This window comes from Sylvia atricapilla, chromosome 18 (assembly GCF_009819655.1).
Source record: "Sylvia atricapilla isolate bSylAtr1 chromosome 18, bSylAtr1.pri, whole genome shotgun sequence".
Taxonomy (NCBI): domain Eukaryota; kingdom Metazoa; phylum Chordata; class Aves; order Passeriformes; family Sylviidae; genus Sylvia; species Sylvia atricapilla.
In genome coordinates, this window is record NC_089157.1 from 10,423,397 (window position 1) to 10,440,878 (window position 17,482).

At 43.2% G+C, this 17,482-nt stretch overlaps 1 protein-coding gene across 1 annotated transcript in view; it reads right to left on the reverse strand.

Moving 5' to 3' along the window:
* Positions 1–1,210: 1,210 nt before the first annotated feature.
* CEP112 (centrosomal protein 112) overlaps positions 1,211–17,482 on the reverse strand; it is a 155,739-nt gene continuing 139,467 nt past the window's right edge. The window contains exons 24-26 of the mRNA XM_066332363.1: positions 4,886–4,987; positions 2,482–2,541; positions 1,211–1,623 (exon numbers count right to left, since the gene is read on the reverse strand). Of these exons, the coding sequence (XP_066188460.1) occupies positions 1,594–1,623; positions 2,482–2,541; positions 4,886–4,987 (192 nt within the window). The 3' untranslated portion in view covers positions 1,211–1,593. The remainder of the gene's footprint in view (positions 1,624–2,481; positions 2,542–4,885; positions 4,988–17,482) is intronic.

Sequence of the window (17,482 nt, forward strand, 5' to 3'; positions counted from 1 at the left end):
TTGGGGCCATGCCCAGTGAGCCCCTCCCAGTGCCCACAGCCTGTTCCTGCTGCAGAGCACAGCCAGCACTGCCCTGCACCTTCCAGGGTAAAAACATTTGACTGCCCACAATCGGCTCAACGCATCCCAACAATTCCCGCTCCTGCATCTCCCGTTCCCCCAGGCCAGGCTTTGTGGCACCTGCCACAGCACCTCCTCCTTTATCACAGGAGCCTTATCTGTAATTAGAAGAATCACTTGTTGATTCAAGGAAGGTGGAAAACCTGCCCAGGCCCTGACTGGGCTGACAACCAAAGCAGCCAGAGCCGGAGCCGGCGTTTGGCACGGAGAGCACCGGCGCTGCCAGGAGGAGGGGTGGATGGAGCCAGCCTGCCAAAGCCTCTCCTCCTTGATCTCGGTGCCAGGAGCAGATAAGAGCCCAGCTGGTGAGCTGGGATTTGGTGGCACAGCCTCCTCCACCACGCAACTCCAGGGAGCGGGAGCCGCCAAATTCCGCCCAAGATGTGGCACAGGAGAGCTGGTGACACCGTGGTGAGGCAGGAGAGGTGGCCATCCCCACCAGCAGGGTCTCACTGGTGCTGCCAGGGCCACAGCTGGACTTGGAGCAGGAATTTCTGGCCCTTTCTCAAGCACTGTGCCTTGATCCCAACACCACCTGCAGGACGGTGCCCAGGAAAACCAAAGCCATTCCCGCGCTCGGCAGATCTAAAAGCACACATTCCAAACGTCCCAATGGACGGCCGTGGAGACACCAGCACTGCCCGTGGCTGGGAAGGAGAGACAGCTCTGAGGGCTGACCAGGTCCTTCAGCTTCCCATTGCCCCTCAATTCCAGAAAACCCTCTGGAATCTGCTCAGGCTTCCCGGGATTGCGGCGGAGAGCCGGCACACGCCCACGTGGCGCCGAGGCCGTATCACTGATGACTTCTCCAACAACACCCAGGGCTGTGTTATCAGCCATGAGGAAGGAGTTCCCTGTGCCCAGAGTATCCAACCCCACTGACAGCCAGAGCTGCCTGCAGTGCCACCACGGTGCTCTTATTATCCTTTGTGCCAAAGAATCCCTGGAAACGCAGCGCACATTCCCGCTTTATAAATCCGCACAAAACTCTCCTGGCTGCTGAGGTGAGTGAGATGCTCAAGCAGGACAATAATGTGTCAAAACAAAAAGATAAGAAAATAATAATATTTTAATATTATGTAAACACATGGACGCAGAACAATGTCAAAATATGTTAAAATATCTTGGACAACGATAATAATAATAATAATAGAAAATGGGTGTTTTTTTCATGATTAGAAGTGAAAAAAATGGTATTGGGAAGGAGTAACAAAAATATTAGTAGAGCAAAGTCTACTTGCTCGGTAAGCAAGCTCAGCGTGGCGCCAAACCGTGTATCAAAAGCATAAATCTGTAATAAAATAATGATAAAAAAATAATGGAAGGAAGATACAACAAAATCCATGCTGCATGAGCTATGAATATGTTTTCATGAAGTTCATTTTTTTGTGCTAACAAAAGAACCACTCATCTTTGCATTATAATTTACAAGAGCTAAATCTTCAAACCTATTCAAAGCAGTCCATTTGGCAATCACAGAGATCCCGCTGATCCACTGGTTACCTGAAAAGGAAGAGATTGTTGTCAGTTATACCTCATAATTTTTATTATAAAAAACACAACAGACTGAAAGCAGGGCCGGGTCCAGTGGGCAGTGGGTCTGGAGCTTTCTATTTATCTAACAAAGTTACTTACACTGGACTTATTACAAAGGACCTATGACATTTTCAGTTTCCAGTTAGTTTTAGCTAATTCCTGTTAACAAAGAATTTAGGATTAATATTTTCACCCAACTCTCACACTACCAACTCTCTCACAGTTGCTTAAATCTCTCACAAGTGCTGACACTGTTTTTACGAGCACGCATTCTTAGCTGCAGAAACCCTCATGTGAGATATGAAACACCATCAATGTCTATAAATACAGTAAAGATGGAGTGGCTTTCCTAGGAAGTTTCCTTGTACTCACCTCTCCACGTGAATCACTTACTCTAAAGGCACAGCCAGGCTTTTTATGGCTGCGGCACTTGCCATAATTTATATTGGAGGGTGTAAACGTCTCAAAAGGGGGAAAAAAAAATTAAAAAAAATCTCAGGCTCGTGGAGATCCGGTCCTTTGAAGATGTGATCTGTAATATTCTGCCTTGCATCATTGTTTTCTATCTTTAAAGGAGGTGGCATCACCGCAGAGCCGCAGCTGTGCAGGCAAAGCCCAGACTTGCAAAGCACCTGCAGCTCCTCTAATCTTGCTCTAGTAGCACTGACTAAGCACTGGGGAAAACTTCTCAGATGCTTGTTTACTGAGAAAAGGGAGCTTTTAAAACGGCACCCACGTTGGAGGGTTTGAATGAAGCCGTAAAACTTCAAGAAGTGGGACCCACAGGTGTGAAATGGTACAAGTTGAGCAAAGATAATCCCGTACTTTTTTGGCGTGCTGGGCGCTCAGGTCTTCCCGGAGGAGTCTTTTCTGCAGGAAACTTACCTGCAAAACACATCCCACATGAAAAAACAGGGTACAAAATTCCAATTAAGATGTTTGAGCTCATTTCACACAAGGAATTTTTCTGGTCTCTCCTGGCTAAATAAAATGCAGTGACACTTTCAGCTGCGTGGAAGAATTACTATTTAATAGAAGACGATTCTCTTGGCTTCCCTGGCTCTGCTCTGCCTGTGCATTCTCTACTCCTTCAGGAACAGAGTCAAACCTGTTGTTACACCCAGCTGGTGGCACCATCTGGGTTGTGCAAGGGCTCGGGAGCTCCCGTTCTCCTGGCAGCTCCCATGGGATTCCTGTGCTCTGATCCCTGCACTTTTTGCTCTTGTGATGAAGGTACTCACCTGTTCCCCAAGTGCATGAGAATTAATGCTCATTAACACACTGCATCCCCTGTTGGCCATCTCACCAGGAGCAGACAATCGGGCAGCAAATCCTTTATATTTAGCAACGTGTTCAGAAAACTTCACCCAAGCCTCAAGTATCTTCTTTTCCTGCTGTTTATTTTTATCTCCGTGCGGTGCTTTCACCCAGCCTATCCTCTTCATCCTCCTCCAGCAATAAATAATCCTGACAGGTGCAGGGATTCCAGTGTGCCCTTCTTGTCTGATGTTTTTGAACAGGAATTTCAACAATTTTCAAAGAGCAGGACACCTGTGCTTCAGAGAGAGCCCAGCTCCCCGAGCGGTCTCCGACGCCAGCGCGTGCGGAAACGCAGCCAGCAGCAATGGATTTCTGGGAGAGCACCCAGGTTCTCATCTGTGGAGTTACTTTTACTCCTTTTGAAATGCTGCTGCTGCTTACAGAAGCTCTGCAGGTGGATATCAGATTCTGCTATTTTGGGGTTTTTTTGCAACTCATTAAAAGGTGTGGTATTCTTGTTTTAGCTTGGAGTGATGCTTTCCTACCAGGCAGTGCTGAGAGTCTTTTTAAGAGTCTTTAAAAATAGTTTTTTACTATCAACTGGAAATAGATTTCCCCAGTAGACCCTTAACTCTTTATTTCCCACAGCTATTTAAATGAGAAAGAACATCACTTCCATTAGGGATCTCTTGAGGGGGAAGCAGAATGTTTACAACCAGAGTATCGAAGCTGTGCCACTCCTTGCACATAGAAATGTTGGGTTTCCACTGTGAAAATTTCCTACTCCCATCGAAGGTGGCCTCTGCCAGAGGAGGTGTCTCAAGCAGAGCAAAATATGCTATGGAATAACTCTTACAACTTGCAAAGAGAAAAAAAGGGTGAAAAAGCCAAATACATGAAATTACCAATGATCTCCCTAGAGAAGGTTGAGTAAGAAAGAGAAATGAGATGTTGTAGGTCAAGAATTTCTTCAAAAATGGTCCTGAAAATTGGCATAAGGACATGATGATAATTGGGCCTAAACTTGTGCTCCAAATTTCTGCTCTTCCCACAGCTCAGGGCAGCTCTGAGCCACCAGCCTGGCACTGTCCTTGTCCCAGCTGTTCCCTTCAGCCAGGACAGATCCCAGATCCCAGTCCTTCCCAGCTCAGCTACGTGCACAGTCCTGCAAACACTGGTGGCATTTTCCTCAGATCCCCATTATTCCACAGCTATGATCACCCTTCTTTATGGCTATTTATTCTTCCTCATTGGAGTTCAGGCATTGATGACATTTGTTTTTCTTCCAGCTCCCAATACAATGAATAGAAAAGCCCCAAATAATTTCTGTGGGAGCCATGAGTGAGAAATGCACCCAGTTAATCAGCAGTTCCCTGTTTCCAATGACAGTTGGATATTTCTATTAGGAAATTCAACAGTTCACAGAAATCATACTGATTCTACATTAATCTAGAAGAACGGGTGGTTAGCAATATTCAAGACAAAACATTACAGAGTCTCTTTATATAGGAAAATGTAAAAATATCACAATGGTCATTGAGACAAGTATCTTTAAAAATTATCCAACTTGCTTTATTACATAGGCTGGAAAGAAAATAAAATTATTTCTAATCCTCTTCTTTGCCCTTTATAGGCACCTTTAAATGATTGCTTCAGGAGAAAGAGGGTAAGGAAGATGAAAGATAACTGTGAGCTGTATCTGAAAGGCTGAGGAAAAAACCCTAATACTAAATAAAGCACAGTTTTTCCTGGAGGAAAAGACTGGGATCAAAAAATACAAAATGGCAGCTCTCAAACTGGAGGAGAAAATTTTGTGAAATCTGACACTCAGTGAGAAGCATGTGAGTGCTGCCACAATTTGGTTTTGACACTTACTCAGTATTTTTGGCCAAATTTCAGATGGTCATAACCTCCTGTCAAGAAGAGATGGCTTTTATCCAGCCCAAAATGCTGAAGAGTAAGAATTTACCTGAGATTTTAAAGATGAAATTGTGTCTTCAAGCTCCTTTTTGGCAGATGCTGGCATCAGCCCGCTGAGTATTTTTTCATATTCTTCTCGTATAGTAATCAACTGTAACAGAACAAAGAGAAATTTATGTAGAGATGGCTGCTCTTAAGATGCTCTGAGTTTTTTTTGCTTCTTTTGCCCAAATTTGAGGTCAAATAAACACAGAATTAATTGTGCTATCAAAAGGGAGCGGGAAGGAGAAAGAAGAAAGATCAGCGAAGATCTTTAAAGAACAAAAGAGGTAAAGGAGAGAGAAGAAAGGCAAAAGAAAACATAAGAATAAAAATACATATGGAGAGGAAAAAAAATGAGAAAACATGGTCTGAAGAAGCAACAATCATGCTTAAATCCATCTGAACTGAGCATTTGCACAGACACACATTGAAAATGGACAGTGAGAAGTTTTCTGTTTATTTCTGGTGGGATCTGAACCAGGTCATTGGGGTGACATTTGTCCCTTGCTCCCTTGGACAAGGTGAGTTACTGCTTTCCAAGATATATTTTACAAAAATTTCTCAACTTGTAGGCGCTTTTGTGGACTTTTAATTATTATTCTTCATCCTGCAACTATTTTTCATTGCACTTTGTGTCGTCCTCATGGAGACTACAGAACTTCCAATGAGTAGATTTGAGCACCTTAGACCCCAAAACAAGGAGTTTGAACAGGGAAAAATTTTCATCTGCAACTTTATTTAACAGATGCTGAGTAAACAGGAGTTCCAGAGCAGAGTTACATGAAGAGAGATCAGATGGAAGGGTTGTGCTTATTATCTTTCCAGAGTGGTTGGATTTGATGAGTTTTGACCTGGGATAATTTGGGGAGTGTGGTTCAGGTCAGCCCATCACGTTCCTACTCAGCTGAATCAGGGCCTCACATCTTGTACTTAACTCCCAAAAGGATTAACTGCTTAATTCCAATTAAACAAGGACTTTGGTGTTTTTCTGGATTAGCAGCTGAATATGTAAATAAAGGATCAAAGGGCTTCGATATCAAATTAACTCATAAAATATCTCGAAACTTTAAAATCGAATATTTATTTTTATTTTTAATTTTCCCCAACACTGTTTGGTGCTGGCCTTTCCTTCCCAAATGGCCGAAATCCACCACTGCAACCACAAACCCAACCCTCAGCCTCACACCTGAAGAAGCCACGAGCTCCAAATCCCAGCTCCCAGAGGTTCCACGTGTGAGAACCCGAGTTGATCCCAGCACCATCCCATGGGAAAAGCAGCTCTGGCCAGAATCTGCATTATGCAGCATGCAATTATCAATACAAAAGGAATAAAAACAATCTGATGAAAACGTTAGGAAAATTCTCCCTCTGAGTCACCCCGACAGGCAGGAGGAATCGCCAAATCTCTATGCAAATGGGCAATTAGAGGCTTTCCTTGGGAACTACAAGGAAGTGATGCCATTATGCAAATCTGAAGAAGGAAAAAAAAAAAAAAAAGAGAGAGGTGAGACAGGAAACCTCGTTTGAACTCCGCTTGTGTATAAGCCAACGATCAAAATTTATGTTTTTGAGAGCTACACCAATAAATTCATGCTACTATTTCTATCAAGGCTTCCAAAGTTATGCATAAGTGGTCTGCCAGGATAAATATTTTCTGAGCCAACAGCTCATTTGGGTGGGGACCTTGATAGAGCAGAAACATATATTTCAGTTGATTCAACATGTTCCATTTATTCTTGGTGAGTCGAGACCAGAAACAGGCAGCCAGAGCAGCAAAAGGCTTTTCTTTCCTAAATTTTGATTAATAACAATCTATTTAATGGGCAAGAGGATCTGGATGATCACCTGGCCAATATGCAGATGCAACAGAAGTTTTAATACAGCTCTGCGAGGGAAATAATAATTTTCTAATTGTGCAAGAGTTTTCTTGCAACCAGGTCACTGGTTTTAACAGTTTAATCTGCACTTGTCCTCTAAATAAATGCTTTCACAATGCTGGGAACATTTGTTATGAACTTTGCAGAGCAGCAGAGGATCATTGCCTTTTGACAAAGGTGTTTCTCAGGAAGCCAGGAAGAAAATATTGTATTGTGCTTTAAAGTATGGAGATATCTCACAGGGTCAGCTGAGAAGGGAAAGAGAAAATGAGAAACAAGCCCTGGTGGCTGCAGGTTGGCTTGGGGGTGATCCCCATCTCTGTTTACAACAAAACATCCACTTTTTTTTTTGCAATGAAACCCGTTCTTTTGGATACAATTCTGATTTGTTTGAGCAGACAAAACATGCCTACTTTCAGCTCTGCTCACTGCTAATTGCATCACAATGAGATGAAAATAAATGCCCAGCTGTTTCCTGCCCTGTTATGGTAAACAACCTGCTGGTACTTTTGGCTGAAGTCACTATCAAGGTTTATTGACCCAAGAGATTAAAATAGGGCACGGCAAAAAATCTAAATCACTTCTGAAAACTGAAAAACAACATCTAGTGGCCTAATGGGTACACATTTTAACGGCAGAAGGTTTTTATTTTTTTAACACTTATTTTTCACCAACGAAAGCTATGTCTGCAGGGATAGGGGGTTTTTGTGCCTTAAAGGCTTTTTTGTTCTTTTATAGCCTCAAGCTGCCTCCCTAGGATCCACAAATACTCTGTCTCCTCTTGCACACTTGAGGGATGTTTAAAATTGCAATTCTTCATCCCTCAGGAGGGCTTTAGTCAGCTGGATGAGGATGGCTCTATTTCATTTACTTGTGTTCGTTTTTCTTCGGTCCTGAGAAAGCTTTTTTATTTAAAAAATTCATTTTGGTGAGCTGATTTAATCCACGAACCCCCAGGAAGGTTTTATAGCTTTTAATATTAAGCTGCCACACTGGTCTTTGTTTATTCAGGTTGGTGGCTAATATATGAGGTTTGGAGTTTGACCATCAATCATCTTTGGTGTCAGCAGAAAGCTGAAATTGCCACACATAGCTCATGTGTGCTTGGTCATGTGATGAATCAGTAAAAAAAAGGAGATAAATAGTGACACAATTCTATAAAGTGATGCAAAAAGCAGGGGACTTGGAATTCCACAGACTACACTGAATTTGTGTTGACCATTCTCAAAGAGGGAGAAGTTGGTTTTGTTGGCCAGAAGAGAAATATCCAAACCTGAGCTTCCCAACAACCAACTCAGTGCTGATCAGCAGAACCAGAGAATCATTAGGGTTGGAAAAAGCCTTTAAGATCAAGTCCAGCCACGATCCAGCCCTGCCAGGGTCCCTCACACCATGTCCACACACCTCTGCAATCCCTCCGGGGATGGTGGCGACAACTTCCCTGAGCTCTACTGCAAAATCTGCTTCAGTTTTACCCCTGCCAGGAGTCTTCTGCTGGCACAGCTCAGTTCTGCAGCACTCATCTTCTCCACAAACCTCAGAGGGATGTTTGGGGGCTGCATTAGGAGCAGGTGGGAGCACAGGAACACGCTCCACTGGCTCCTCACTGTGCTCCAGTCCCTCCCCTTCCTTTCTGAAGGGAACAACCCCAGCACATCCAGGAGAAACGTGGGGTCTTCAAGATGACCAGATGAATTTCAGCCACGTGCTACCACCAGCCTGCAAGGCACAGGTTGTTCTGGGTCCCTTCCATGCCCTCCACCAGATCCTGCTCAGGTTCTCCACACCCAGCTCTTCCCTCCTCACATCCCACAGCTCTGTGATGCTGAGTTCACCCCCGGTGCAAAATACCCATCTCATAAAACCCCAAAAAATCCAAAATTCACAAACCCCAAACAAACACAATCCTCTCCAGACCTTGCAGCTGTAAATGACTTTATCTGAACCAGGGGAGCATAAGGAAACTGCAAAAGAAACTCTCAAGTGAATGAAGGGACCACAGAAAGTTGTTCAAGTTCCTTAAAAAAAATAAAATCTTGTCTTGAAGGGCATGAAGTTAATTTTGTATTTCTGTCAGATAAGAATCAAAAGATAGTTGCCTTAACCAGGGTGTTGTGGCTTTTTTAGTATCTTAATTTCTGCCTGTCTATAATATTTATGCAGGATAATGTGTGCCAGGAAATACTAGGATAGTGACCAAAAGGCATAATTAGGATCTTTTAGTTGTTATCAGATTTTCTCCATGTTTCAGGGTGAACAACATGAGAAAAGTAATTTCCTGTCTCTCTTAAATCCTTTCCTATCCAACAGTTATGTGCTGTAATGCCATTTAAAAGAAAAAAGTCTTTTAAAAGGTTATGGATCTGTTCTGCAACATCTCTGAATGGAGACAGGAAAGATCTGCTGCAATAAATCTGAAGACAGGTGAGGGTTCCAAAAAGGTAAAAAATAACCCTTCAGTTTTAGGGAGATAATTTAACCTCAGAATAAAGTCTCCTCCTTCTAAATGAAGGTGGTAATAATAATAGCAATAATGACAATAACAATAATAATAATAATAGTATTAATAATACTGCATAGGTCAGCTTCATTCAGGTGAAGACTGCTGCAGGAATTTTCTGAAAGCACTGTGAAAAGGGCAAGTGAAGGACAAAATATTACAATGCCATTCCAATTAAAAAAACACCCCTTAATCAACAGAAGAAAACAATCAAAAGGACACACCAAAAAAAAAAAAAACCAAAATGCAAGCAGAAAACCAAACAAACACACAAAGAATGATTAATCACTTGTTGTTTGTGTCCTCCCTAATTGCAAGGACAACTCCTTTGCCTCTCAGCACTCCTGAAGTCTCAGTGAGCACAGCCCCACTCCTACAAAACCTCTGTGGGTCCAGATGTGCCCCTTTCCTCCCTCAGCTGGCCTGGGGCACCCTGAGCAACGTCCCCAACCCAGCAACAAACCAACCAAAACTGGCAATTCCCTTAAATCTCAGATCCCTCCGGCCTCTGTTGAAAGGGAACATTTAACTGGAGCTCGAAATCTCCTGAAATGATTTTTCCTAACGAAGATTCTGATGATGTATCAATTGTTTCAGTGAAGATCAAGGTCTGCACATTTGTCTTCTCAGAGAATCACCAAACGCGAACATCGGCCGCCTTCGAGTCCACACGCTCTCTGGGTTCAGGCAGAGGGAATAATTTTGACTCTCACTGTGCAAGGGCCATTGAAATATGGGTCTCCCGGATTCAGAGGAACAGCGTGCAACTCGATACAAATGTTCTCGAGTTCTTAAGGAAAGTAATGAAGGCCATAAATCCCACGGATTTGGCTCAGCTGAAAACGGGCGAGATCAGCTGAGCAAAAAGTTGTTTTGTCAAGTGAACACCATGTTGTTCTCCACTGAGAAAATCTTGCTGGGGCACCTCCCCTGTCCTGACAGCTCCAATAAAAGATAAATTGGTGGCACAGCCGTCCCCTCTGTGTGTCTGTCTGTAGCCAGTAACCCATCCCAGCAGCCGAGACATTTCTGCCTTGTTGTTTTTACTGACCCACAGGGACTCCAGCCCTGCTGAGCTCCTCGCTGGGCACTGAGTTTGCTGATCCAGGTCATTTTTGTTTCTTTTCCCAACCTGCATCCAAGTGGCCTTATTACTTCAGTGGCTTGTGTTTCCATCTCTCTTTTCTCGAACAAGATCTCCCACCTGGAAAATCTTCTGGCTGTAGTTAAGCAATCTGAGTCCTTATAATTCATAGCTGCAAAAGAAGCTTTTTGAAAAAAAAAAAAAAACCCCAACAAAAAACACCCACCAGTGGGCTGCATATGGCAAGAACAGCATTCCTGGGACTACACAGCTTGGAGAGGAATAAACGCTTTCACTGTCAACACCAGGGAACAACCAGGAATGTTGTGGCTAGAAAATTCACGCTGTTCTCTCAGCCTCCCCCTCTCCAGGGCTCTGCTATTGTTCCAGCTGGGATTTGGAGGATCCCGGATTTATTTTCTTCTCCTTCCAGATGACTCGTGGCAGATGCCATCTTTGTTCCCCCAGCACTCTCTTCCCCTCAGCTCCTGTCCCTGCTGGTCCAGGAGGTTGGGATTGCAGCAGGAGGGCTGTCCCCTACACGGGGTGTCCCCCTGATCCAGAGGAACCAGACCCAAACCAGCCCAGCTGCTCCCCAGTGCTGCTGGGCCAAAGCTGAGCACATGGAATGACAGAATATTCCGGGCTGGAAGGGACCCACGAGGACCATCAGGTCCAACACATGGGGTTAATTTCTGCCTCTGGCCATTCCGAACGCGCTCTCAGGATAACGGAGTCTGAAATGAAGCTCTGAGCATCTCTGACACCGCTGCTGGAACACATTTATGGGCTTTAGTTCTACATTCCAGCATGTGTCACCTTCCACACAATCCCTCCCATCCCTGCTGGCCCAGCACGGAGAGGTCTCAGTGCCTGATTCAGGAGGTGCCTGGTGCTCTCCAAGGCCAGCAAGGGCTGACAGAACTCAGCAGCAGCAGGATCAGGATCTGCATTTTCACACCCGCCGTGTGAACAAGCAAAGCTCTGTAGATAATAATCAGAAGCTACTTTCACGACCACCATTTCCAAGAACAAAAAATCCAAGCAGGGTCTCAAGTGGAAAAGCAGCTGCCAGGCTTGCAGAGCCTCAGGGCTGGGCAAGGATGGGCAGTGCAGGAGAAGCATGGCAGCAGGATGGAATTCCCATGGATGGCATTCGGTGCTGATTAAGCTGACAGCAAAATAGTACCTCAGAATTTACGTGAAGGTAAAGATCCCCATAAAGTTGGTCTTTCCCAGTCCTTTTTAGCTCCATCTCCTAGAAAAAGAGACTGGGACAGTTCCCTACTTGAGCAGGCATTGCTGTGAGCACAACTGGAGATGAGGTTTTGCTGCTCTGTTCTTCTGTCATCCACTGGCTCCTCCAGACATTCCATTCCATTTCAATTCCCTGCATTAAGCACCAGTATCACTGCTCCTTGTAGCCCTACTTTAACAGCTTCTGAAAGAGCAAAGTTCCCTTCACAGATAATCTATAATCTAACCACAGATGCTCTAACATGCCCTCTTAAAAGGACAATCTCTCTCATTCACTGCTATTTAAGACAAAGAGCAAGAAAAGTGACATTTTAAAACACTAATTCTTGCACACTGCCATATGCTTCTATTCTCTTTTGGTAACAATTCCCTTTTCCCTTTTTAAACTATTTGTCCTACACTTTCTGTTTGCTGTCTTCCTCCAGCTGGCCACCAAGCTCCAATAATTCATTCTGTTCTGTTCAGGAGGTGTATATTTGTGTGTTTTCCAGTTGTGCCTGATTACCAAGGCTAACATTTGATCACTGACTTCCACACATGCACCACTCTCCTCGACTCTTTTCCCTTTGACAGTTGCACAGTTGGTGAGAGCCTCTTCTCCTGCAGTTCCTGCCATATGGAGCTCCTGGGAACTTTTAACTCCATTGATTTCCAGCTCCTTTCAAATCCCACCTGCAAAGCTGTTTTTCTGTGCTTGAATCTCAGGTTCTATCTCCTCCTGCTAATCTGAAACCTCGTGCTACACAGAATAATTTACTATATTCCTTGTAATTCTCTTTCCTTTCACAGCTCGCCATTAAAGGAAATGATACACAAATATAAAATGTGGCAAATGCAAAATGGTGATTTATCCTGACAATCTCAGTCTTAATTAAAAACTGAGGGGTGCTGTTTAGCAAAGTGATTAATGAATATATCAATGGATTTGAGCATAAGATAGACACCTACTAAGATAAAAAGCGGTAGAATTGGGCTCCAAATGATGTTTGTGGTAATTTATGGTACCTAAAGTCCACTTCCATCCCAGGAAGTGTTCAAGATTAGGGTTGGAGCAACCTGGTCTATGGTAGGTGTCCCTGCCCAGGGCAGGGGGTGACACTGGGTAATCTCTAAGGTCCTTTCCAACCCAAACAAAACTTTATGAAATCAACATTGCCATACTCCAGTGGGGCACCTATATCCATGAAAGGTGCCTGATAGAGCCAGAACCAGGATCAGAGTGATTCCTGCCCACCAGTCTCTACTGAAAAGAGACCCAGAACTCCCTCAGAACTGGATGCTGTGGTCTGTGTGCCAAACTGCCACTGGATCCTTCATTGCTTCTCTGCAGCTCTCCAACATCTTCTTTTCAATAAAAAAAGACTTTAAATTTGAAATTTTCTCACCACGAGTAGTTAGAAAAGAAATCCTCTATTGTGCAGATGTGGAATCATCAGATTTTCAGCCTTTGGGGAGCTATGTCCCTTTGCCTGTTGGTCCCCTGCATTTTTCACAAGGTTTTTTTGGTAGGAAAACAGCTGAAACACAGAGGTCCCTCCTGATCCAGTGCTGGGGGTGTCAGCAGAGCAGAGGATGGAGGAGATAACACAAGGTCTCTCCTCAGCCACAGAGAACTGCCCAAAACCACTCTTCAAATCCATCCATCCCTGCTGGTCACAGGCAGAAACTGCAAGAACTATTTTAACGTGACAGTATTTGGTGGTGCAGTTCCTGAAAGTCACATTGGAAATTCCTTTCAGGTTCTCACACTTTTCCCCACGGCTCCAGAGGCTGCTGAGCCCCAGCAAGGGCTGCTCTCAGTGAATCACTGCTGTGATTAAGACCATCCACATCCAGCCTGGGCTTCCCATTTCTGTGGGAGCACAAATGGGTCTCTGGGGGAGAAGTTCTGGAAGCGTTTCAGTGACGTGGGTTGAAGCTAGTGGAGCAAACAGCAGAATTTCATCACCACCTCCAGCCTGTGCTGACTTGGTTGGATTTCAGTTTCCAAAGTGTCCCCTGGTGACACAAAGGCTCCCTCCAACCTCCTCACCTGCAGCTGGCCACAAAGCCAACCAGGGCTTTCAAATATCCTAATCCGGGTTATTTAAATATCCTAATTTGTCTGATTCTGGGTGACTGTAACATGTTCTGAGGATGACAACACTTTGAGGAAGTCTGGGAACTTGAGGCAAGCACCTCAGGCTGCCATCTGATGGTATTAAAGACTCTCTGAGACCTTTAAAAAAATCACAGAATCATGGAATGGTTGGTGTTGGAAAGGACCTTAAAGATCATCTCATTTCAATCCCTCTGCCATGGGCAGGGACAACTTCCACTGGATAATTTCTAAGGAGAAATACGGCCCAAAAAAAGCCCTAAACTAAAGAGCTAATATTACTCAAGTGTTCCAGCCATCAGATTAAGAATGACTTGGGACTCATACCGTGGACATCAAAGCCTATTGCTCATCTGTGTCTCACTGATTCCTTGCTCCCAGCTCCACAAATCCACTGGCAGCAGCACTGTTCCCACCAAGGAGAAGGTGTGGCAAACCTTAGAAGTTCCTCTGTGCTACACAGCAACTGAAATTTCAGAAGGATGCATCACAGCACTCATCTGAGAACAAATATATTTAGTTGGCATGGAAACAGTAAGTTGGGCTGAATGTGGTAAATATCCAGCAGTCATTAAAAAAAAAAAAAAAATCGAGCAAGTCAGGATAATAAACATTAGAAATGAAAACTGGCTGAATGCTTTTGAATCATGGCTCTTTTACAATTATCACTCCTGTTTTCATTTGAACATGAGTGAAATCCACTTAAACTAAGCTGCTGCACTTTATGCCAAATACTTCTGTAACATCCTCATTCTGATAACTCCTTTCTCCTTCTTTTATAATCTTTTTTTAGGAAAAAGAAATTAAAGGGCTGAAAACCTCCATTGCCATTCTCCTTTATTTTCCTCAGCAATATTAATGAATTGAACATAATTGATTTTCTGTCTCAGGATCTCCTTTAAAACTCTATTTATGACTTGACTGTTTGGAGGTATCCCTATGGTTTGAGTATCTATAGTGTTGTTGCTACTTCAGTTGTTTGCAAACATGAGGAACTTTCTTCTCTTCTGTTATCCCAAATTTTATATCATAGTCACCCCAAATCTATGGCTAGAAACATTAGAACATGGAATGAAAAGAATAGGATTTATTTTTTTTCTGAGAAAATCCTTGTGTGTAATTCCCAAAAGACAGATTCTTGGAGCTTTTTAGTAAACTGAGTTGGGGTGATTACCCTTCATAAAGGAATTTGAAATTAAATGAATGCCAAAGAAATCTAGGTAGTATAGGGAAAAAAAAAAAGAAAAAAAGAAAAAAAGAAAAAAAGAAAAAAATAACTACCATGAATTTTTATACAGGTCTCAATTTAGCAAAACTTGTTGCCTAAATTCCTGGATTCATTAAGCTCTCAGTGATGTGTGTCATTCTTAATTACACATTCACAGGATGTAGAGTCTCCTGCATGAACAATGGAGATTTTTTAACGATGACTGACAAATGTACAAAAGCCACAGGACTTAAAAAGTGATGTTTAGTAGGAAATCTTGTCTCTCATTAGATCCAGAGACAACCAAGGGATACATTCACTCCAAAAGCACACGATACAGGAACACAATGGGATCACTGGACAGGAAGCTGATCCCACAGTTATGTAGGACTGAGATATAAGAAACTTCACTGCTGCTTTGCAAGGAAATGCTTAGGACACACCCAAATTTGCCAGAAACCTTCCCAGACTGCATTAACAGTCCTGTGACCATATATATTCAACAACAATATATATAAAACTATATATTAAAGTTTTCACATTAACTGCCAGTGTATCTCTTTCCATGAATACAACTTCTATTTATGTCTCAAGAAGCTGGACATCTACTTTTTAAAGGAAACATCCAACATTTTGACCTGAAGAAGGATGGCACAGCTTTGGGACTCCGCTCTTGAAGAGCAGCATTACACTGGAAAACAAGGACAGAGACAGGACAACCTTTACGGAAAAGATAAAATTATTTACTTTTGAAAAACGTCATTGGAACCCATCACCCAGAGATCGTTGCCATATGGCACCACTGGTGAGACAACACAGACACGAAGTGACTGCACACTATAAAATGGGAGAGACAAAGAAAACAGGAGTAAACACGAATTCATCCAAGAACACAAAGTATGGGAATGGAAAAGCTCCACAAAAACAGCTCCTCTCCAACTGCAGCGCCACGCTGGCCTCCAGAAGAGCTCAGGGCTTGCTGACAGCCCAGTGTATTTCCTCCCCTTTATTTATAGGATAGTTTGTCTCTCTGGATGATTATAATAACGAAAGGTTAAGCCTGTGTGATCACCAGAGGGTCACTGCGACAAAGAGTTAAACTTTGTGGCTCTGTCAGTCACTCTTAAAGGCTGAAGAGTTATGAGGACATTGCACTGAAAAAACGGCCAACATGGAGCACTAAGATACCACCCAACAAGCCATAACGAGAAACAGCTTTTTAGTTTTAATTAAAAGCACAACAAAATGTTTTTTCATGTCTCATTCATTTGTTTGTTGTTGTTATAGAATCAAAACACAAGATTTTTCCTTTTAATGAAAAACAGAAACTCTTTAACCCTCTCTCCTCCTTATTTATAGACATGTAAAAGCTTGGAAAAGTGGCTTTTGTAATGGTGCCAGCACAAATCTCCACGTTTTATGCAATTCTGATTCACACAGTATTTGGTAAAAGCAGAAAGCAAGTCGCTGCCCTGAATATTTCAAGTCCCTGATCAGCTGATGAGTTGTTAACTACTGTTAACACTTGATGAACACATTTACAGGTAGCCTGGCCAAACCCAGTAACTGGAAACATGTCAGAGCTGTCACTTTTGCCTTTTTCTTCTGGAGAGATAAGCAGAACTAATGAATTAACCGGTCACAGAGGAGACGAGTAACAACTTCCAAAATGTTTGTCTGCAAAATAGACCAAAGCCACCTAAAGCAAACCAGCTTCAGTGGCTCCAGCTGCTTCAGAAAGTCCCAGTGGATGAAAGGCAGAGACAAGACCATTGAGGAACTTGGATATGAGCTCTACCAGATCTGCCAACACACCGAGCTCAAAGATGGACAGCCCAGTGTAATTTAAATAACATTCCTGTTCCGTTATGCTGGGGAACAGGATGTTACCATCTGAACTAGTCCTTCATTAATTAAAGTCTGGACAGGAGAGTTCTGTAGATTGGTTTGGAGCAGATGCTCATGTAGGAGGAAACCCTGAAGGCACCCTGTGAATCTGCATGTGCAAATGTGCAACCTTCTACCTCTCTACTTCATGAGTCACTTTTTATTTCTTCTTCTGGATCCATCTCAAAATGGGACAGGGAAAAAAAAAAAAGAAAAAAAAAAGAAAACGAAAAAAAAAAGGCAAACTGGCAGTGGCTAAAGAAAAACATAAAAAAGGAAAATATTTGGAAGAGGACATCCCTCACAGCGTGCAGCCAGTGCTGTTCCCTGGGAGGGACAACCATGCTCTAAAGAGCTGATTTTCCTCCTTCTTTTCCAGGAGACTCTGAAGCCAAAATGCAAAATGCAATGCTTGTAGGCCAGCTCAGTCACTACACCAAAGCCCTGCAGCCCTGCAGCTAAGGATGAGCCTGGCCCAACATCTGGATTTGGGAGGCAGAGGGGGGACAGAAGGGAACAGCCCATCACTGACACTCCAGAGAGGAAACACATCAATTAAACACCAAGGGTGACAGAGAATTCCCATGTGCCAGTAGGATGACAAAGCTGAGGAAAAAATATGTGAAGTTAATGACTATTAATCTTCTATATCCACCCCAACCAATTATTCCTGCAGGTAAATTAGGAATGCTTT